The sequence below is a fragment of the Anguilla anguilla genome, chromosome 13 (assembly GCF_013347855.1).
Source record: "Anguilla anguilla isolate fAngAng1 chromosome 13, fAngAng1.pri, whole genome shotgun sequence".
Lineage (NCBI taxonomy): Eukaryota > Metazoa > Chordata > Actinopteri > Anguilliformes > Anguillidae > Anguilla > Anguilla anguilla.
Genome location: NC_049213.1, coordinates 41,139,755 through 41,163,967, shown reverse-complemented (window position 1 = coordinate 41,163,967; position 24,213 = coordinate 41,139,755). Strand labels below are relative to the sequence as shown.

Below are 24,213 nucleotides of genomic sequence, written 5' to 3'. Positions count from 1 at the left end.
ACCGTAAGAATGTTTTTGCAAAAGATGGCCTTCACCCAAACTTGCTGGGTGCCCGAATGTTGTCTGCTAATTTACAACACCGTATTTACCACCCGCAACCTGTTGTGTCCGTCGACAAATGATGGCCACCAGGTCCAAATTCTCCCGTTTTTGGTTCCTCCATAGCAATTGGCCGTTTTACTGGGTTTGGACCTCAATATGTCCCTTTCACTTGTAAGTATGTTCATTTAAAAATTTTATTACTATAATCAATTCTACTCGTGCTGACAGCCCACCAATTTTAACCAGCCCTTCAGATATCTGTCCACTGCAAAGCCTGCTTTCTCAATATGAAAAGGAGCAGCTGAGTATCCTGTTTTGATCACAAATAGAAGTTCAAAAAAGTGACAATCTGGTGTAAAACAGAAAAATCTTTTAACTGTGCCGCTGCAGTCAACTATGTGTTGCTCAGTTTCACCACACAGAAGTCTCAACACTCAAACTAAGCTCAATATGGCACTTTGGAATGTACAGTCGCTAACAAATAAATCTTTTATAATAAATGACCTTATTCAGGACATGAATCTGGATTGGGGCACACCCTCGACCTTGTTATAACACCGGGGAGTTTCCATTGCTATTACCTCTGTTTCTGATTTTACTGTTTCTGACCATTTTTGTGTATTTTTTACTGTTTTAATATATAATTCTCCTCAGTAGGAGTCAGCACTACTTGTGGGGTGCCCCAGGGTTCAATCTTAGGACCCATCCTATTTAGTTTATACATGCTCCCATTAGGAACTATTATCCGCAAACACAACATCAATTTTCACTGTTATGCGAATGACACCCAAATATATATATCAGTCATTCCTAACAACCTCAAACCAATTGATAATCTCTTGAAGTGTCTCTTTGATATAAACTTGTGGATGACTCAAAACTTTCTGCAACTAAACCAAGATAAAACAGAAGTCATGGACATTGGTGATGAGACTAAGAGGGAATTGGTTGTCACTCATCTTGAAAGGAGAGGTCTCAATGTCACCTATCAGGCTAAAAACGTGGGTATCATATTTGACAGCAATTTGGACTTAGATGCACACATTAGAAATGTGACCAAGACAGCTTTCTACCATCTGAAGAACACTGCCAAAGTTAAGCCCTTCCTTTCCCAAGAAGATGCAGAAAAGTTAACACACGCATTTATAACTAGTCGTCTTGATTATTGTAATGCCTTACTCACTGGCCTTCCCAGAAAAGTTATTAATAAACTGAGACTGGTTCAAAATGCCACAGCCAGGGTACTTACGAACACTAAAAAATTTTGAACATATTACCCGTTTTAAAATCATTCGACTCATTCATCTTTCTGTAAAGCACATTGACTGGCACTTTGTGTTCGAAGTGCGCTGTATAAATAAAGTTCATTATTATTAAGAGTTTCAGACTGGACTGGGGGTCAGCCTCGCGTCCAAGTCCAAAGCCCCCCCCCCCCCCACACACACACACACACACACATGCAGAAAAAGAGAAAAAAATAAATTATCAATTAGAAGGTGGCACGTTTCTACAAGAGAGAAAAGTCAACAGTCATAACAAGAACATGCTTTCAAACAAAAGAAATACAGAAGGAATAAGAGAACTGTGGTTTTACAACTGCGAGAGTGGGTGTGTGCAACACCACTTTAAAGACTCTTGGCCGTCTTCAAGAACCATTTCCCCAGTTCGGCGAAAAGGGACAGCTATTTTGGAGACCTGCCGACTGTTTACAAAAAGCAGAACAGCGAACAGACGCTAGAGCGGTGGCCCTCTTTCTGTTCACGGAACACACGCCCCCAGGGCGATGTGCGCTGTGTGAGCCGGGCTCAGCACACACTCCATGCGCACATGAGGCCTTACACACTCTGCTCATTTTAATGTTGACTCATCTCAATTCAGATAAAAACACCTGAGAACCTTTTTCCAGTGATCTGTGTGATTGAGTCTCAGACACAGACTGAATTATTCAGCAGTTCCCATGTCAAAGATTTCCGCCACAATGCAAATGTGCCTCAGCTGAGGTGTGAAGGAGAAGCACCGATCTGGAAACTGATCAGCAGTATTAGTGATAGGGAAATTGATCAGCAGTATTTCAGTGATGGGGAAACTGATCAGCAGTATTAGTGATGGAGAAATTGATCAGCAGTATTTCAGTTATGGGGAAATTGATCAGCAGTATTTCAGTTACGGGGAAATTGATCAGCAGTATTTCAGTTATGGGGAAACTGATCAGCAGTATTTCAGTGATGGGGAAATTGATCAGAGTGTGTGTGTGTGTGTGTGTGTGTGTGTGTGTGTGTGTGTGTGTGTGGTGTGTATGGTGTGTGAGTGTGTGAGTGTGTGTGAGAGAGAGTGTGTGTGTGTGGTGAGTGTGTGTGTGTGTGTGTGAGAGAGAGTGTGTGTGTGTGGTGAGTGTGTGTGTGTGTGAGTGTGTGAGTGTGTGAGTGTGTGTGTGTGGTGAGTGTGAGTGTGAGTGTGTGTGTGTGTGTGCATGTGTGTATGTGTGGTGAGTGTGTGCGTGAGTGTGTGTGTGTGTGTGGTGAGTGTGTGAGTGTGTGTGTGTGTGTGCGCGTGTGTTAGTGTATGTGCAGGTACCCACCATTCCATGACGATGAGCAGGCACTTCTTCCCCTGGTACAGGTTCTCGTAGACGTCCACGATGCGCACAATGTGGGAGCAGGGCGAGGCCCTCCAGTGCAGCTCCACCTCCCTCCGAGCCTTCGCACAGTCCTGCAGCATCTGTGAAAGATCAGACACTCAGGAAGACCTTCCAAAGGAGCTTCATTTCCTGCAGCATCTGTGTAAGAACAGACACTCAGGAAAACCTTCCAAAGGAGCTTTATTTCCTGCAGAATCTGTGAAAGATCAGACACTCAGCTTTATTTGCACTATAGCTACCAGCCACATGCTCAGTTGTTTGGCTACATGCGTTTATAAGGCGGGTAAAACTGTGTTAATATTAGGGCTTTGTTTGCAGTCAAACGCAGCGTTTGCGACAGTGATAACAGACCCTGTGTTTGCACAGGCAGGCTGGCGGGCACAGGCTGCCTCCCTGTGGAAGGCAAGGGAACTGAATTCTCTTGCTGCTCAAGAATATCTAATGAAACCCTGCCCCCTTCTGGTGAAAATGTCCCACTGCACTCAAAATGAAAAGCCTTGCCAGACAAAGGAAGAGAGAGTCCTCTCTTTCATACAGGTGGTACATTGTTCCCATGGTGACAAGCTGATTTGTCTCACTCCAGTGGGCCTATTCCATTTTGTTTTTTTTTTTGTTTGGCACCTAAAGTTTGTGTTTTACAGCAGCAAAGCAGCAGACAGCCACCTCTTACTACAACTGGCCGTGGTTCTCAACCAAAACCATTTAAAACTGAGCTGTATGTTATATCAGACTGAGCTGTATGTTATATCAGACTGAGATGTATGTTATATCAGACTGAGGTGTATGTTATATCACATTGAGCTGTATGTTATATCAGACTGAGCTATATGTTATATCACATTGAGCTGTATGTTATATCACATTGAGCTGTATGTTATATCAGACTGAGCTGTATGTTATATTGAAGGAGTTTTTATTTTCAAACAACATTTTATCTGATTTTCAATCAGGTTTTAGGGAAAAACACAGCACAACTACAGCGGCCTTAAAAGTAGTTAATGATATAATTGAATCTTTAGATAACAAGCATCACTGTGCAGCCCATTTCATTGACTTATTTAGAGCTTTTGATACTGTGGATCATGCAATATTGAAGCAAAGACTTATCAGTGTAGGACTGTCAGAGCAAACTGTCTGTTGGTTTGAAAATGATCTATCAGGCAGATCTCAGTGTGTGCAGGCTGAAGGTATCACTTCTAGCTTCCTTAGTGTATCCAAGGGTGTGCCCCAGGGATCGGTCCTGGGACCACTCCTATTCACTATATATATCAACAGGCTTGATTGAAATGTTTCAAATGCAAATTTCCACTTTTATGCCGATGATACTGTGATATACTGCTCTGCTTCTACACCAATCCAGGCTCTATGTCAGCTACAACTTGCTTTTAATACTGTACAACTCACCCTTTGTGATTTAAAACTTGTTTTGAATGCTGAAAAAGCCACTGAACCTTCCATCTATCACCACTTTTCAGGGCAATGAGATTGAGTCTGTATCTCTGTGCAAATATCTAGGAATCATAATTGATGACTCTCTCTCTTTTAAGCCTCACATTCAGCAACTGGTGAAAAAACTGAAGTTGAAATTGGGTTTTTATTTTAGAAACAAGTCTTGCTTTTCCTTCGAGGCTAAAAGGAGACTTGTTGCTGCCAACAACCCCATTCAGGCCTGAATCCTAACAGAGACCGGCACGCCCCCTCTCTCTGAGAGCTGATTGTGAAGAGCCTGCTCCCCAACACGGCCAGACTGTGCCCCCCAACACGGCCAGACTGTGCCCCCCAACACGGTCAGACTGTGGCCCCCAACATGGCCAGACTGTGCCCCCCAACACGGCCAGACTGTGCTCCCCAACACGGCCAGACTGTGTGCCCCAACACAGCCAGACTGTGCAGCCCAACACGGCCAGACTGTGCCCCCCAACACGGCCAGACTGTGCCCCCCAACACGGTCAGACTGTGCGGCCCAACACGGCCAGACTGTGCCCCCCAACACGGTCAGACTGTGCGGCCCAACACGGCCAGACTGTGCTCCCCAACACGGTCAGACTGTGCGGCCCAACACGGCCAGACTGTGCCCCCCAACACAGCCAGACTGTGCTCCCCAACAAAGCCAGACTGTGCTCCGCAACACAGCGAGACTGTGCGCCCCAACACGGCCAGACTGTGTGCCCCAACACAGCCAGACTGTGCCCCCAACACAGCCAGTCTGTGCTCTTCCAACACAATCAGACTATGACACACTCCTCTCAGTGCTCTCAACCGCCTCAGTTCCCCTGTCCTTCCAGCAGAGGTCGCTGTGTGCTTAGATACAGCAGGAGGGGGGGGGGGGTATGGGGGGGTGAGAAAGAGCAGGAGAGAGAGTCCCACCAGCCCTGTGACTGACACCTGCGGCTGTACTTTCCCTCCAAACCACCGGCTTTTAAAACGGAACTGAAGACCTTTCAGCATGGCTTTTACATTCATCCATACTGGTCCTCATTTAATGCTTCAATATCTTATTTTATTTATTTAAATTAAATTTCACTGGTTTCTTTATTGTCTCTTTTACTTTTTGTAGTATTTCTTCTTACTAGTTTTAATGCCATATATGCTGTTAATGTATCGGTTCTTCCGATTGGTCGGTAAGCCCTTTGTGTTGCAGTAAGAGGTAGGGAATGAGCTGGATAAATGAAGGATGACTGATTGACAGATTGACTGGGTGGGACGGGCCGGTCACTGTGGGCAGGGGTGGGGATGAAACAGGCCCCCTCTGGGTTTTTCCACTGCTGTCTGTGGTTCTGCAGCAGAAACCGGCACAGGAACCTGCAGCCCACCGCCCACCGCACACCGCACACCACCTGGCCCGGGGGCGTGGCTTAGGGGCAGAGCTGTTAGCCACTGGCCAACCTCCCCCCCAAAGGACAGTCTTCCACAGCATCCCAGTAATGTGAGCACAAGGACAGCACTTACTACCAAACCCAGAACCAAACTCATTGCCAAACCCAGAACCAAAACCAGAACTAAACTCTGCCAAACCCAGAACCAAACTCACTACCAAACCCAGAACCAAACTCACTGCCAAACCCAGAACCAAACCCAGAACCAAACTCACTACCAAACCCAGAACCAAACTCACTGCCAAACTCAGAACCAAACCCAGAACCAAACCCAGAACTAAACTCACTGCCAAACCCAGAACCAAACTCACTACCAAACCCAGAACCAAACTCACTGCCAAACCCAGAACCAAACTCACTACCAAACCCAGAATCAAACTCACTGCCAAACCCAGAACAAAATCCACTGCCAAACCCAGAACCAAAACCAGAACTAAACTCTGCCAAACCCAGAACCAAACTCACTACCAAACCCAGAACCAAACTCACTGCCAAACCCAGAACCAAACCCAGAACCAAACTCACTACCAAACCCAGAACCAAACTCACTGCCAAACTCAGAACCAAACCCAGAAGCAAACCCAGAACTAAACTCACTGCCAAACCCAGAACCAAACTCACTACCAAACCCAGAATCAAACTCACTACCAAACCCAGAACCAAACTCACTGCCAAACCTAGAACCAAACCTAGAACCAAACTCACTGCCAAACCCAGAACCAAACTCACTACCAAACCCAGAACCAAACTCACTGCCAAACTCAAAACTAAACTCACTGCCAAACCCAGAACCAAAACCAGAACTAAACTCTGCCAAACCCAGAACCAAACTCACTACCAAACCCAGAACCAAACTCACTACCAAACCCAGAACCAAACTCACTGCCAAACCCAGAACAAAACCCACTGCCAAACCCAGAACCAAACTCACTGCCAAACCCAGAACCAAACTCACTGCCAAACCCAGAACCAAACTCACTGCCAAACCCAGAACCAAATCTAGAACCAAACTCACTACCAAACCCAGAACCAAACTCACTGCCAAACCCAGAACCAAACCTAGAACCAGACTCACTGCCAAACCCAGAACCAAACTCACTACCAAACCCAGAACCAAACTCACTGCCAAACTCAGAACTAAACTCACTGCCAAACCCAGAACCAAAACCAGAACTAAACTCTGCCAAACCCAGAACCAAACTCACTACCAAACCCAGAACCAAACTCACTGCCAAACCCAGAACCAAACTCACTACCAAACCCAGAACCAAACTCACTGCCAAACCCAGAACCAAACCCAGAACCAGAACCAAACCCAGAACCAAACTCACTACCAAACCCAGAACCAAACTCACTGCCAAACCCACTATCAAACCCAGAACAAAACTCACTGCCAAACTCAGAACCAAACCCAGAAAGAGGCGGGAGTGGGAGCTGTGTGACAGGAAGGAGTGGGGTGACAGGTGGGAGGGTGTGACGGGGGGCAGGAGGGTGTGACGGGGGGAGGGAGCAGACCCTACCCACGCCTCTCTGAATGGCATGGACTGGGACAGGAGCCAGGGCTGAGCCTGTCACAACACAGATCTGCATGAGGAGCTCTCAGAAACAGCTTCAGAGGCTGCTCACACAGACCGGCTCTAGCACACGTCAGCCCAAACCCGTTCAGAGAGAAACAACCGAAGACTGCAGCCGCATTGCACAAGCAGAGGCACTTCTGACTGTCAGATGCTGACACTGTACTAGCAACAAAGCTCCCACAAGCCCTTAAGCCAGGCCACACCCATCTCAGCGCTCAACGTTAGCCTAGCTTCCGTTACACGCCCCTGACACTGCCATTCACAAAGTTTGAGTTGTTCCATGCATTTATTTCTTCACCACGGAAATCCCGGGGGGGGGGGGGGGGGGGGGGGGGGGGGGCAAATGAGCAGCGATCAGAGCAGGAGAAAGAGGAAGTGCTCCGGTCCTCCACCGCTCAGGCAGAAATGAGAGGACACACTTCCTCCTTTCCTCCAACAAGGTCAGCATCCACACAATCACAGAGCATGAAAGACACAACAGCTCCATCCCAATTGGTTGATTAAGTCACGTGATTTCCTGCTGTGGCTGGGAAAGATGTGCTCATTGTAACCGCTGCGTCTGAGAAACGGGCTATACAGTGACTGAGCCAATGGAGGGCCACCCCTCACAGAACACAGTCAAACACAGGCTCAACCAATGAATGGCCACCCCTCACAGAACACAGTCAAACACAGGCTCAGCCAATGAATGGCCACCCCTCACAGAACACAGTCAAACACAGGCTCAGCCATTACATTACATTACAGGCATTTAACATACGCTCTTATCTAGAGCGACTTACATTGTATCCAATTATACAGCTGGATATATACTGAAGCAATGCAGGTAAGGGTACAACAGCAGTGTCCTACCAGGGAATCAACCCTGCGACCTTTAGGTTACAAGACCAACGCCTTAGCCATTACACTACACTGCCGCCTATGAATGGCCACCCCTCACAGAACACAGTCAAACACGGGCTCAGCCAATGAATGGTCATTCATCACAGAACAAACACAAGTTCAGCCAATGAATGGCCGCTCTACACGGAAGACAGTAAAAGGACTAAGTGAGGACTAAAAGGGAACATAGGGTACACTCTGAGGACTAAAAGGGAACATAGGGTACACTCTGAGGACTAAAAGGGAACACAGGGTACACTCTGAGGACTAAAAGGGAACATAGGGTACACTCTGAGGACTAAAAGGGAACACAGGGTACACTCTGAGGACTAAAAGGGAACACAAGGTACAATGAGGACTAAAAGGGAACACAGAGTACACTCTGAGGACTAAAACGGAACACAGGGTACACTCTGAGGGCTGAAAGTGAACACAGGCTACACTCTGAGGACTAAAAGGGAACACAGGGTACACTGAGGCCTAAAAGTAAACACAGGGTACACTCTAAGAACTAAAAGGGAACACAGGGTACACTCTGAGGACTAAAAGGGAACATAGGGTACACTCTGAGGACTAAAAGGGAACATAGGGTACACTCTGAGGACTAAAAGGGAACACAGGGTACACTCTGAGGACTAAAAGGGAACACAGGGTACACTCTGAGGACTAAAAGTGAACACAGGGTACACTCTAAGAACTAAAAGGGAACACAGGGTACACTGAGGACTAAAAGTGAACACAGGGTACACTCTGAGAACTAAAAGTGAACACAGGCTACACTCTGAGGACTAAAAGGGAACACAGGGTACACTGAGGACTAAAAGTGAACACAGGGTACACTCTGAGAACTAATAGGGAACACAGGGTACACTCTGAGGACTGAAAGTGAACACAGGCTACACTCTGGGGCGACATAGCTCAGGAGGTAAGACCGATTGTCTGGCAGTCGGAGGGTTGCCGGTTCAAACCCCGCCCTGGGTGTGTCGAAGTGTCCTTGAGCAAGACACCTAACCCCTAACCCCTAACTGCTCTGGCGAATGAGAGGCATCAATTGTAAAGCGCTTTGGAAAAAAGCGCTATATAAATGCAGTCCATTTACCATTTACTCTGAGGACTAAAACGGAACACAGGGTACACTCTGAGGACTGAAAGGGAACACAGGGTACACTCTGAGGACTAAAAGGAAACAAAGGGTACACTCTGAGGATGCTTATATTTGCTGTTGAACCCTAACATCTCATCCTGCTGCACATTTAAATTGTGTGGTGTTCTCATGTGGAACGGCATGCATTTTTATTGACAGAGTTAGGGTGTCATACGATGGCTTGATAACGAATGCCATTTGAATTGGGGGGAAAAAAGACATTTGAGCTGACAAATGACCATTCGAGTGTGAAACAGAGAAACGCAGCATGTCTTTACTGCTGCTGTCTTCCTTTCCTCGTGCATGTTAGCGCCTCCTCTGCTAAAACCTGAGCCGCTGGGTCCTACAGGCAGCTGCTATGCTGTTACTTGACTGACACTGACACTTGACGGACACTTTAGTTTCATCCCTGGGTCCTTGGTGTGATCGGAACGCGTCTTTTCCTTCGCTGGGATTATAATAGAGGCTCGGGCCTCCTGGTGTTTTTGACAAATACCCTCCAGCCCTGACATTGGCATAAAATGCTTAACCAGTTGAGTGAGTGAGTTTTACCCTTTTCTTTTTCCATGCTAGCATTTTGGGCGGATAAATATACTGATCTTGTGTCTCTCTAAAAGGACCAAGAAAGTACTTTTCAGCTAACAATAGCATTTTACTCTAAATTATCCATCTGGATCAAAGGTTGAGGAAAGTGGGACGCAAGTACACATGCAGGCAAAAAGATTAATAACACCCGATCAGGATCAAAATTCGTTTTAGTCACATTTCTCAATTGTGTGCCTTCATTTTATTTAAACAAAATGTAGCCTACTGTATGTAGATCTTAAAAACCACCTTGAATGTTCATTTTAAAGTTTTTGTTTTTTCCTTCCCCAACTTGACTGCATTCATGTTTATGTTCAAATAAAATGTATCTATGCCAGTTACGCGTCTCTTGCCTTATGCAGACATAATGCACCATTAACACAGCCCAAGAATTGCTCAAATTCTGGTAATTCTAAAACTGTAATATGTAGCCTATTTGAATATATTTTTTTAGAAGGAATATTGTTTTTGGCCAATGCTGACAGCCCTATCACACAGACAAGTCCATGACAGCACAACTCAAACCAACTCGAGACAACAGACAGCCTGCTTCACAATCACACTGCAGAGAAGAGCTAAGACCAAGCAGAAGAGGACCAGGCACCATCACTCACAAAGTGCTCTACAATCATCAGTAAAACAACACACACACTCCAAACAGACTGAACACAAACACTCCATACACACAAAACACACACACTCCATACACACAAAAATATACACAGTCCATACAGACAAAACCACACACTGTCCATACAGACAAAACACACACACTCCATACACACAAAAACATACACAGTCCATACAGACAAAACACACACACTCCGTACAGACAAAACACACACACTCCATACACACAAAAACATACACAGTCCATACAGACAAAACCACACACAGTCCATACAGACAAAACCACACACACTCCATACAGACAAAACACACACACAGTGTGCACAGGTGAAACAGACATGGTCCATATACAGGTGAAACAGACACAGTTTGGCCTTTCCATCAGTGCATGTAAACCACTTTTCATCCCAAAAGAACCCCCGTTCAAGTGACTCAATGAAGAAGAACCCAGCAGAGCCTGTACAAAACCACATGTTAGCACTACGGCCGCTAGCTTTAAAACTACAGAGCAAAGGAGACAGAAGCAGTTCACATTATGGCCTTTAGCAGATGCTCTGATGCACAGTGACGGACACAGCTTATATTCTGTAATATACAATCCACTTACATTACATTACATTACATTACAGGCATTTGGCAGACGCTCTTATCCAGAGCGACGTACAACAAAGTGTATAACCATAACCAGGAACAAGTATGACGAAACCCCTAGAGAGAAGTACCGGTCCAAGTACAGGGAACAACCGCATAGTTCAACTTGGACCCTGATGGTTAACTGATTAACACTAACAACGAGAACGGCAACAACGCAATCTATGGAAAAATAAAAATAAATAAAAATACAAGTAGTCGTTAAGCCTGGCGCATCAACTAAGTCACCGGCACACTTACACAGCTTATATTTTGTAACATACAATCCACCTACACAGCTTATATTATGTTATATAGCCTAAGTTCCTTACTCAGAGCTGCAGCAACAGCACCCCAGTTGGGAATTGAACTCAAAACCATGCAAGCCCAAGTCCATAGCCACTAAACTACACTGCGGTCCCCAGCACCACCCGGTGGGCTGGACTGGAGCAGTTCAACCCAGGTACCGGTGGGACAGGAACACAGAACCACACGGTACCTGGCTCACTGTGCGGGCTGTATGCAGGTGTACCTGGCTCACTCTGCAGGCTGTATGCAGGTGTACCTGGCTCACTGTGCGGGCTGTATGCAGGTGTACCTGGCTCACTGTGCAGGCTGTATGCAGGTGTACCTGGCTAACTGTGCGGGGTGTATGCAGGTGTACATGGCTCTGCTGGAGCTGCTGTTAAAGGATTAACATGGTGGTTGAATGTGACACTTGTCAGTTGTCTTTAGGCAACAGCAAAAAAATGTGCATAATTTTTTTATTATTCAGTCATTTAAATGTATTTTAAAACGTATTTTTCTAAGCCTAAATTTCCCAGTATAAAAGTTCACCCGAACTCTCTGGGCGTGGTAATGAAAACTGTCAGTTAGCTATGATTGACAGACCGTGCCCCGTTACCATAGCTACCTCCATGATACGCACTCATCTTGGGAGACTGAATTTTCACAAGCTAGCTAACTATCAAGTATCGATAGCTAAGGACGTTGACTTATATCCAATAATAATTTTTGCTAGCTAGCTAGCCAAATTAAGATAAAACCACAACTGTAACATCCTTATGAAAGCAAACTAGCTAGCTAACGTTATCGATAACATTACATTATGGAAGAAAACTACATAGCTAGCTAATGTTAGCTAGCTAGCTATAAATGAATATGACCAACCAGAGATAGTCTAATAGTCCTTAAAGGCACTCTAATAATTGAACCTAACGTTAGTCAAATATTTGCATTGTCTTGCCTGTAAGCCAGTGGTGCAAACTATAGGTCACAAGTTATCCATGGGTCCCCAAATATGATTTAGAATGAGCGATCATAGCAATCCGACTGACAGTAGGGAGGGCAAAACGGAGCTTTAGAATGTCACCAGCAGTGTATGCGCGTGAGCTCAACAATACATTTCTCACAGAAAAGGTAGTCTGTCACCATTTTTAAGTTCATTACAGTGGTGACAGAAGTGACAAGAATTAAGTGGTACTGTGCTGTTAGCCTTTACTGATCACCGTACAAGGTTAATGTGAAGTAGCTAGCACAATCGGACAGCACTAACCCATAAAAATGTACTTTGAACGGTACTTGCTCAATCGAACGGTAAATCTGAAAAACATTCGATTAGCTATAGCCAGCGGCACAGAAATTTTCTTTCACACCCTCAATAAACGCCAAAAGTCCCATTAGAAGATTGAATTAAGCCTTTTAAATTTATATAGCCTATTTTCTGAAACGTTATTGATTCTGCTTGGCCACACTGAGTGAAACTAGGCGATCTGAGCATATAGTTTCTATGTAAATTACGTCAGAATGATTCAGCCTTGTTGTTTGCTACCTAAATTTCAGCAAACTTGTAGTAGGACAGTGTGTCCAGTCAGATTTCTTTACGGAGCGTGGGAAGGGGAGTGGTTACTGTATTTGTGACGCACTAAGTTGATAACATTCTCAACAGGTTGAAAATAGGACGATAAATTTAAAACGCATATTTCTCCAAAAATAAAGGACGAACATATTTAATACTTTACTCATTGTGTTTCATCAATGCCTCTTGTGCAAATAGCACATAAACCCGAGAAAATGTGAAAACCACCATGATACTCCTGACTCATGACAGGTGGTGGAATGTGTTTATACAGGCATCAGCTGCCTCTCTCCGTACCACTCTATTCAAGTCTGACAATGTTGTGATAAGCATCAATGTGCAAACAGCGCTAGCTACTGAGTCGTGACCATAACCTTACTATATCTTTCCACTTCATTGAAGATTGGGTCATGAGTTCCCCTGCATCAAACGGGAAAGTAAAAATGAGTCGGCAATCGGCACTTTTCAGACAGCAAGTCCAGGGTCAGAGATGAGTGTGGGTCACATGCCTAGCTGAAAGATCATTGGCTTTCCCCACGGTGATGGATGACACAGGGATTTTACACGTGTGCAGCTTCATTTTCATAGCCCAGCCAAACAGGAAATGGTTAGAGGAAGCAACACAGTTTCTTGAGAATGAGATCAACTTTTAAAAATAGAATTTTATCACCGACACCTCTGGTTTTGAGAAAAATATTATTACACAAAAAAACATATTTTATTTTTTACAAGAATTTGGGGAAAGTAAAGTTTTCATACATGTTAAAGTTCATCCAATCTTATGGGTGTTTCATAACTTTTTTCATTATATAAATTAAATAATAATTTTAAAACGGGGTCTGTGTTTACTCAGGTTCTAATATTACATTTTGTCTAAAGATCAGAAACCATTTGGTGTGACAAATGCAATAATAGAGAAAATCAGGAAGGGGGCAAATACTTTTTCACAACAATGTAGGAAGAAAAAACAAAGGAAACTTAACTTGAGACATAAGATCAAGTCAAATCGATGCTGACAAGTGTGCCTAATGGGACAACAGACTGCTGCCAAGAGGAGCCCAGACTGAGAGAATGCTGGGAAACAGAGTCAATGAAACAGAGAGAATCATTCAGCTCAATCTCACCAGCCATAGCTTTACAACCGTGAGAAACCAAGGAAGTCACAGGATGTTACAGGACATTACAGGATGTTACAGGATGTAACAGGATGTCACAGGACATTGCAGGATGTCACAGGATGTCACAGGACGTTACAGGATGTTACAGGACGTCACAGGAAGTTACAGGCCATTACAGGATGTCACAGGACGTTGCAGGATGTCACAGGATGTCACAGGACATCACAGGACGTCACAGGACGTTACAGGACATTACAGGATGTCACAGGACGTTGCAGGATGTCACAGGATGCCACAGGACGTTACAGGATGTCACAGGATGTCACAGGACGTTACAGGATGTCACAGGACGTTACAGGACATCACAGGATGTCACAGGACGTTACAGGACGTCACAGGACATTACAGCGTGTTACAGGACGCTGCAGGATGTCACAAGACATTACAGGATGTCACAGGATGTCACAGGACTTTGCAGGATGTCACAGGACGTTACAGGATGTCACAGGACGTTACAGGACGTTACAGGACGTTACAGGATGTCACAGGACATTACAGGACGTTACAGGACGTTGCAGGATGTCACAGGATGTCACAGGACATTACAGGACATTACAGGATGTCACAGGACGTTGCAGGATGTCACAGGATGCCACAGGACGTTACAGGATGTTACAGGATGTCACAGGACGTTACAGGACGTCGCAGGATGTCACAGGACGTTACAGGACGTCACAGGACGTTGCAGGATGTCACAGGATGTCACAGGACGTTACAGGACGTTACAGGATGTCACAGGACATTACAGCGCGTTACAGTATGTCACAGGACGTCACAGGACGTTACAGGATGTAACAGGACGTCACAGGACGTCACAGGACGTCACAGGATGTAACAGGACGTCACAGGACGTTACAGGATGTCACAGGACATTACAGGATGTCACAGGACATTACAGGATGTCACAGGACGTTGCAGGATGTCACAGGATGTCACAGGATGTTACAGGATTTCACAGGACGTTACAGGACGTCACAGGACGTCACAGGACATTACAGGACGTATGCTTTCTGTGTGACGTCAGCTCCCTGAGGTACTGACGGACCTCTGACGCTCAGCGTTAATGACAGGGTGAGTCAGGGAGTATAGTAATGTGGCTGAGCTGGGCATCAGTGACAGCTCAGCAAATCAGCTTTAAAAGGCCACCCGTCATTCCAAGATGAAGGTCTATCCAGCGGCGTAAGCAAAGGCTTCCCCTGGCTTTGCAGGAGAGCGGCGGTCTCTGCTGCAGTCAGCACACCCCAGAATGCAGGCCTGTAGCCGAGCCCCACGTTCCTCTCATCTCAGGCTCATTTGGAAGGGAGCGTCAGCTTCATTCCCTGAGCTAACAGGATGAACTCCAGCCCTGGCCAGCTGGTGATGTCACCGCTGACTGTTTGACAGACAGCATGGAACCGCCCCCTCTTTCTGAAGGACACAGAGACTAACGAAGAGCCCCCCCAGGCAGGAACATCCACAGCTGAAGTGCCCCTAAAGCCTTACATTTCAACCCTCCCAAGCCTAAAATACACACCACCGTGCACACACACACACACGTACACACACACACACGCACGTATGCACCCACGCACCCATGCACACATACACACACTTCCACACACACACATGCCACTGCACCACCCAAACCTGCCCCTGCACTCATATCAAACATCGGGGGTGCAGCACTGTCCCCTCAACCCGTCCCATTTCCTGCCAGTGTCCGCTTCAAAATATCCATCTCAGGGGACAGACTTCTGCACAGACAAAACTCCCCAAGTCTCCAAAATACACCAACAGTCCCAGAAATCAAATAAGCCGTAAATAAAGGAGTCAGTTTGTCAGCAGACCAGCGGCGTCTCTGCCAATTCTGCCTGGAATCCCATAGACAGAGTGAACTGCCCCACCCCACAGCGCTGACTCCCATAGACAGAGTGAACTGCCCCACCCCACAGCGCTGAATCCCACAGACAGAGTGAACTGCCCCCCCACAGCGCTGACTCCCATAGACAGAGTGAACTGCCCCCTCCCCACAGCGCTGACTCCCATAGACAGTGAACTGCCCCCCCCCACAGCGCTGACTCCCATAGACAGAGTGAACTGCCCACACAGCGCTGAATCCCATAGACAGAGTGAACTGCCCCCTCCCCACAGCGCTGACTCCCATAGACAGTGAACTGCCCCCCCCACAGCGCTGACTCCCATAGACAGAGTGAACTGCCCCCCCCCCACAGCGCTGAATCCCACAGACAGAGTGAACTGCCCCCCCCACACAGCGCTGACTGTATCCCTGAACACTGCTGTATCCCTACTGACTGTATCCCTGAACACTGCTGCATCCCTACTGACTGTACCCCTGAACACTGCTGCATCCCTACTGACTGTATCCCTGAACACTGCTGTATCCCTACTGACTGTATCCCTGAACACTGCTGCATCCCTACTGACTGAGCCCCCCCCCAGTGGGCACTGGCATGGGTTGAGTCCACGGTGCTCACTCAACTGGCTCTTCTGCTAAGTGAGCTACCCAGCAGCCCAAAGGTGCATCGTGCTGACATCAGAGAGGGGGTCATGTGACCATGCTCCAGGCCATTTACAGGCACAGACCAGCTGCCTCCTGAGCTGTTTCTGCGGTCACCCTTCAGAACCGGGGCTGGATGGCCTTCTCGGTGCAGAGCCCAACCAGATCAACACACCCGTCAGATACAGCATCTGCACGAGCAAAGCCGTTCTGCTGCAGCGCTGGCTGCAATGCCAGCGTCTCTGTGGAAACAGCTGTCACCATGGGGGGGGCATCGCTCTACAGGCAGAGCACAAAATCCAGGAAACGCCACAGGCGGATCTGAGGTAACGACATCAGTCTTCCAAATGAGCCTGACTCAGAGCCTCCTGCTGCAGGGCTGATCAAAGTACAGGGCCAAACGAGAACACTATGGGGACAGGGCTGTGGGGTCTCCACTCATAATACAATCACGGGGAACAGGAAATGACATCACAAGTGTTCTTTGCCTTGTTAACAACTTGAATACTCAGACGGTTCAATGTCAGGGGGCCACAGCATGGGAAAGCTTTCATTATCATTCACCAATATATGTACCACATTTCAAGCGTAGAGTTATAGGTGTGTGTCTGAGTACTCAGTGTAAAACTCTCTTACCCGTCCCATCTGAGTGCTCAGTGTAAAGCGCTCAGTCACCCGTCCCATTTGAGCGCTGTGTGAAATTAGACTAGAGCTGACCACACTGCTTTACGTCTTTCAGACGCATTCCTTCAGTGTCTGTGCTCAGCCTGCAGGTCGTGTGAGGTAATGGGGAGATGCTCAGCCTGCAGGTCGTGTGAGGTAATGGGAAGATGCCCAGCCTCCAGGTCGTGTGAGGTAATGGGGAGATGTTCAGCCTGCAGGTAGTGTGAGGTAATGGGGAGATGCTCAGACTGCAGGTTGTGTGAGGTAATGGGAGATGCTCAGCCTGCAGCTCGTGTGAGGTAATGGGAGATGCTCAGCCTGCAGCTCGTGTGAGGTAATGGGGAGATGCTCAGCCTGCAGGTCGTGTGAGGTAATGGGAAGATGCTCAGACTGCAGGTCATGTGAGGTAATGGGGAGATGCTCAGCCTGCAGGTCGTGTGAGGTAATGGGGAGATGCTCAGCCTGCAGGTCGTGTGAGGTAATGGGGAGATTCTGGCTCTAATCTCCTTCATCACAACATGACGGGGCCATGAACAGAGAGGGCTCCTACATCCATTACACAATGCTCAGCTCTACTTCCCAATCACACGGACAATAAAGTTATTACAATGTTAAATATTAAACGCAAAACATGCTGTGGTGATCTGTACCACTGAAACAAAATCAAAACCTACAGTCACACCAGCACCCCCTCAGCCTCCAAAGCTAGGGCAACAATAGCCCCGCTCTGCTCCAAAGCTAGGGCAACACTAGCCCCGCTCTGCTCCAAAGCTAGGGCAACACTAGCCCCGGTCAGCTCCAAAGCTAGAGCAACACTAGCCCCGCTCAGCTCCAAAGCTAGAGCAACACTAGCCCCGCTCAGCTCCAAAGCTAGGGCAACACTAGCCCCGCTCAGCTCCAAAGCTAGGGCAACACTAGCCCCGCTCAGCTCCAAAGCTAGAGCAACACTAGCCCCGCTCAGCTCCAAAGCTAGAGCAACACTAGCCCCGCTCAGCTCCAAAGCTAGGGCAACACTAGCCCCGCTCAGCTCCAAGCCAGAGGAAGGGTTTCACCCTTGCCAATGTGACAGAGGAGACTGTGTAATCAGCCTTCCAGAAGAACCTGTTCTCCTGATCCTACCAAACAACATGAACCTGCAGCACTTTAGCACAGAAAAACCTGTTCTCTCACTGCAACCAGACATGAACCAACACTTTGTTTCTTAAAGACATTTAGCAGATGCGATTACCCTGAGGGACTTACACAGCTTACAATCTTTGATATACAATGCACTTACACAGATGGGTATTTACTGAAGAGCTCAGGTTAGGTACCTGACTCAAGATCACAATGGAGGCAGCCACACTCTGAACTGAACAGACAACCTTCCAGTCGCAGGCCCAGTTCCCCAAATATTACCCTGAACTTTCCCATGCAGAATACAGCAAAACACCTGAACAGTAAGAACAGTCATAAACAGGACATTCTACTGCAACCAACTTGGAAGCTAATCCACATCAGGCTTGAATCATAACGGCACAGTAATAATATGAGTGAACCTAAAATACAGTAAGAATTTTGCAACCGTTTTATCAAACAGTAAATCAAACCTATGACCCAACTTTTTCCAAATACTCTCGAAACAGCCCATCATCTGATTAAACAGTATTACCCTGTTTCACAGGCACTCTCTCTGACTCCAGGCACTGGATGCTCTGAGGAAACTCCAGCACCTCTGTCACTGTGCTGATTTCATTAGTGGGGTCCTTCCAAATGACAATAACTTCTGAAACCAGATAAAACCTAATTCAATCAAATGGAAGGACCAGAGAGGGTTCACATGAGGCTATTCAGATAAGCTAAGAAGATTAATGAAAGGAATGAGCCACAAACTCCCTCCTCAACCACCTGAACTGAACACTCATTAATCTGGGGTTCTGAGAGACAGAGACTGCAGTCATTAATCTGGGGTTCTAAGAGACAGAACACCGCACTTATTAATGAGCTCAGTGTGAGGAGCAGAATCTCTGGCTCTGTGAGCTCAGTGTGAGGAGCAGAATCTCTGGCTCTGTGAGCTCAGTGTGAGGAGCAGAATCTCTGGCTCTGTGAGGTAAGTGTGAGGAGCAGAATCTCTGGCTCTGTGAGCTCAGTGTGAGGAGCAGAATCTCTGGCTCTGTGAGCTCAGTGTGAGGAGCAGAATCTCTGGTTCTGTGAGCTCAGTGTGAGGAGCAGAATCTCTGGTTCTGTGAGCTCAGTGTGAGGAGCAGAATCTCTGGCTCTGTGAGCTCAGTGTGAGGAGCAGAATCTCTGGTTCTGTGAGCTAAGTGTGTGTGAACTGCAGTCCCTTTCCACACATTAACTGTGCTAGTGTACATGCCATCAGATAAAATAGCAGTTCCTACACGGGTTCCCAATCCACTATACAGTCACAAATCTAGAGCCTTCAACAGATGTGGTGACATTTCACAGGAACAATAAAATCAGCATCACTAAAGCATGCACAGATTCTCTGAAAGCGGACGAGTGCGCAGCGTGGAACTGCCCAACACCCGTACGAAAACTGGCTCTGCTTTACCACGCAGACCGTGTGGATGCAGAAGTTCTGACCAGGAACTTCAATGCACTAGTAGTGGAATGAATATTTTTAAAAATAATAACTTCAACTGAAACGTCTCCTTCATCTTCAGCCAATCTACTCCGTGTCCCGACTAACACTCATGATACACTACTTATTTATTTATTAGTTAAATAAGATAAATTAATTTTCTTTGTCATGACACTGACACTTTCGTGGCTGTTTCCTTACGCTAATCACATGGACAGGATTGCGCGTAAAATTTACATTCAGCATTCATCATCTCATACACCTGGGATATGCGAAGAAATGAAGGTCTGCACATGTGTCATGAATCCCATATTGGTTTTTCATAGGAACATTTTTACGAACAAAAGTAAGAATAATTTAAGAAAAGTTTTGAAGCCCATCGTGCTTATCCGTTTTATCTTTAAACGTGGTGTTTACGCGGACCAATGCACGGTCTTCATTGATTAGATACCAGTAGGGCTCTAAACATTCAAAACAATCAGTTAATTAGTAACATTGGATCACTGCTACCGACGCGCCCGAGTGGGGGTTTTGCTAAGCGACAATATGTCCAAACAAGGGGGGACCGCTATGATCACTCACGGCCCCATGATTCATTCCAACCTTACCAAAATTGCAAAATCCTTCGTCTACGTCAGCTGATGTTGCTCACTCGCTAGTATTGGCAGCAGGATCTGTTGTTGTACGGTATCAGAGTATTGTACGGACACGGACTGATAAAACTTTTGAAGTAACCAAATCTGAGAAAGCTTTCATTTTTCATTTGTTCTTTGGTCGATAAGAAATGTTTACTGCTAAAAGTTAGTGTTGTGGCCATGCCACTAGTATCACACAAAGCCAACTAATCATCCGCCCGGTAAGCATATTTCAAAAGGGAACTAGCGATCGGAACGGCATCATGGCTTACCTTTAAAGCGTACTTTTCCCCGTCTTTCTTCTGAAAGATTTCTAAAACCTTTCCATTAATTCCTAGCCCAAGGACCTGACGCGTGACCTTGTAATCGTCCGTTATCGCATTTTTCTTAATTTGCAGTGTGGGCTTTGGGTGAGACTGGAGAAGCAGCGCCGGGTTCTGAGCGTTGGACAGCATCGCGAATGCCAGTTTCCCTCCTCCAAAGGTCCGCCCGCTCCGGCCGAGATCAACCCTTTTAGTTCGTAGTTGTTAAGGCAGATAGAGTTAATAACGTTAGCCGTAACTAGTAGCTAACTGACACGTCGGATTAAGTTGCGTATCCTGATTGAGCTGCTTGGTATTGTAGCCAGCGCAAAAAACCGGAACAACCAAATCTGTGATTATTTTTTAATGATAGCTAGTTAACTACCGCAGTCATATCCATTCCGAGGGCTGGACTGCTTCTTCTTGCCTATTTTAGTGCGGGGGAAACCTGTTGGTTTCGTTCTCATTAAACGGCTGGGCTCCAGGTCCCACTCAATGCGTAACTTACACTAAAAACAAACCGCAGACTTTTGAAAATAAGAAAGAAAGAAAACGGACATGTCGCGAGCGTTGTCTCGAGCGCAACGACTCCACTTTCAGGCCAGTCCCCGTGCAGTTTTTCGCCCTGACGCCACATCCGGCCGGAGTGCCGGTTCTTCTTCTTAAAGGGACCGTGTCACAAGAAACGTATCGAGCACTTTCTCCAATAAGGAAAATGACAAATGAGTTATTTCTCTTTATTTCAATTGATAGATTACTGTGAAAGTATCTCTTTGTTCTCTAATACTACCTGCAAATAATAATGCTACTAGTTAAAACATTTTTAAAACATTATCATGTTGTCAAAATATATCAAAGTGGTCTTACAGATGTGATAAAGGACATTTGGTTGAAGAAGTTAGGCCAGGGCTAAGATGATGTTTGCGCCAAGTCGCTCATCTGAGATGGATGAGATGCTGTTAGCTGAGTATGGTGTTGTGAGAAGGTAGAGATGAGACAGAAGTTGTGATGTCAAAAAAAGGTGAACTCCAAGCTCAAAAATCTGTTGTTATTTCAAATTCTTGGATGATTTAGTGGATTTGGTTATCGCCCCTGATTTATAATACTACTACTACTACTAATAATAATAATAACTGAAGTTTATTGATTTTGACTTTCCCACTTGCTGTTTGAATTGAATGTCTTTAAAATTATCTGGAATGGCCGGACAGTGACTGGCTGTTGGTTTGAACTCAAGTATCAATGAATAACCCTTTGCATTAACTGAATTATGTGCAGTACGCAATGTTTCCAGTAGATGGCATGCCACACAAAGAAATTATTACATAGGGGTCACTATTTCATGACCGCGCCGGAAAGATCGATATCCTGCGAATCCATGGAGAGCCACGTGCTGCAGTGGATTCGTTTTAATGTGCAGTTGAAATGCAGTGCACCCTGGACACCACTGCAGGGCACTCACCGTTCATTCATGCACTCATTCTTAGGGGCAGTATAACACCTTCCTGTTTCTTGCTGGAGAACTGGCCTTTTTGGACCACACCTAAATGTTTATATTTAACAACAACACAAAGAACCCCACCCTCCCTTCTTCTCCCATATTGGAGGCAGCGCCTTAATGGTGGCACTTACATGACTGAAACTTTTTTATCGCTATCACTTGTCCAGTTTGCTTTTCAAATGCACCTTCGTAAGTTGCTTTGGCTAAAATCCTGCTAAATTACTAAATTGTAAATAGTATCATTTAGATATATTTATTTTGTATTCAGACTTTGTTATTTCTTTGGGGGAAAATGTATAGTGGAAACTAATAATCTTGTTGTTTTGATGTTTGCTTTTCTGTTTATTTAACCACTATCAGCTGAAAAGCCAGTTCTCATTCATAAATATGACCTGGAGAATCACACTCAGCAGGAAATGCAGGCGATTGAGCAGCCAATCAGATGTAGGGGTGATTAGATGGCTGGATGTAGGGAGCCTGTTTTGTGAGAATTTGACCAGGACACAGATTAACACCTGGACTATTCTGAAGTGCTATGAGATCTTTACTTACCACAGTGAGACAATGTGAGACACACTAATTCCAAATTTCAGGACATCTTAAACCTCAATTATTAGATGAATCCACTAACTGCCACTAGAGAGCTTTATTTGACTTCCTGTCTGTTAAGCGGTTATACGGGTATCCCTGTCATAATAACTGCCATAAAACACAGAAATCCTGTCCTCCTTAATTTAAAAAAGAAAAAGAAAAAATTGTTCTCAAATCAAGACACTTTCACTCTCCACTGCAAAACTAAGATTCATGCTGGGATACATGAAAGAATGTCTCTTCCTGGTAGCTGGTATCTGTCCAAAAGTAGTTCAGTAAAATGGATTAACTGGAGGTGATTGTTTTTATAGTGAAAGTACTGGCACTTTCCCTCGGCAGGGTACGGTGGAACAGACCACCGCACAATCACAGAGTTTAACACTTTGATCAAACATCTATGTGGTGAAAGAGCAGGCAACTTGTTTTCTTAAAGTGACTTTTCCCAGTCTTTTTATCACTATTTTTATTATTTACTGAATATCTGAGTTTACTGAGTATCTAATACCTTAGATACTTCTATTGTAAATTTTGTCAAAAAGGTATGAGCTTTTGAATGAATCCTATAACATATATCTAAGGATAAAATTTTAAGATTGTTGCATTAATTCGTAAAGCCTGCATTTTTCCCATAGTAAAAGTGAATGTCTCCCGGCTGTAGTCCTGGCAGAGGAACACACAAGGTGAGCTACCTGAAGAAAAAGCAGGTGATCACAGCTGACCTGGAGGGCTTGTGGCCACCTGGGGCCCACACGCTTGGAGGAGTTTCTGTGCTCCCCGGTGGGCCAGGATAGTCTGGGGTTACGCAGGGAGGTCCTGAAGACACCCCCCCCAACTCCCCCAATCCCAAAACAAAGGAACATGCACATTACAGGCATTACATCTTATCCAGAGCGACTTGCACAACTTTTACATAGCATTTCACATTGTATCCATTTATACAGCTGGATATATACTGAAGCAATGCAGGTTGAGTACCTTGCTTAAGGGTACAACGACAGTGTCCTTACCCGGGAATCGAACCTGCGACCTTTCGGTTACAAGCCCAGTTCCTTACCCACTGTGCACACTCCGTGTGTGCACATCTAAACATGCACACACACATACACAGCTAAACACACACACACACACATCTAAACACACACTCACACACACACACAGCTAAACATGGACACACACATACACAGCTAAACACACACACACCTAAACACACACTCACACACACACACAGCTAAACACACACACACACACACACATCTAAACATGGACACACACATACACAGCTAAACACACACACACACCTAAACACACACTCACACACATACACACATACACAGCTAAACACACACACACACATACACATACACAGCTAAACACACACACACACACACACACATACACAC

General features: G+C 45.8%; 1 protein-coding gene across 2 annotated transcripts in view; it reads right to left on the bottom strand.

The window, feature by feature from the left end:
* Positions 1-21,345, bottom strand: part of mapkapk2a (MAPK activated protein kinase 2a) — a 40,281-nt gene extending 18,936 nt beyond the window's left edge. For both annotated transcript variants that reach the window (XM_035387979.1, XM_035387980.1), the window contains exons 1-2: positions 20,692-21,345; positions 2,621-2,760 (exon numbers count right to left, since the gene is read on the bottom strand). In XM_035387979.1, coding sequence (XP_035243870.1) covers positions 2,621-2,760; positions 20,692-20,874 — 323 coding nt within the window. In that variant the 5' untranslated portion in view covers positions 20,875-21,345. The remainder of the gene's footprint in view (positions 1-2,620; positions 2,761-20,691) is intronic.
* Positions 21,346-24,213: the final 2,868 nt, after the last annotated feature.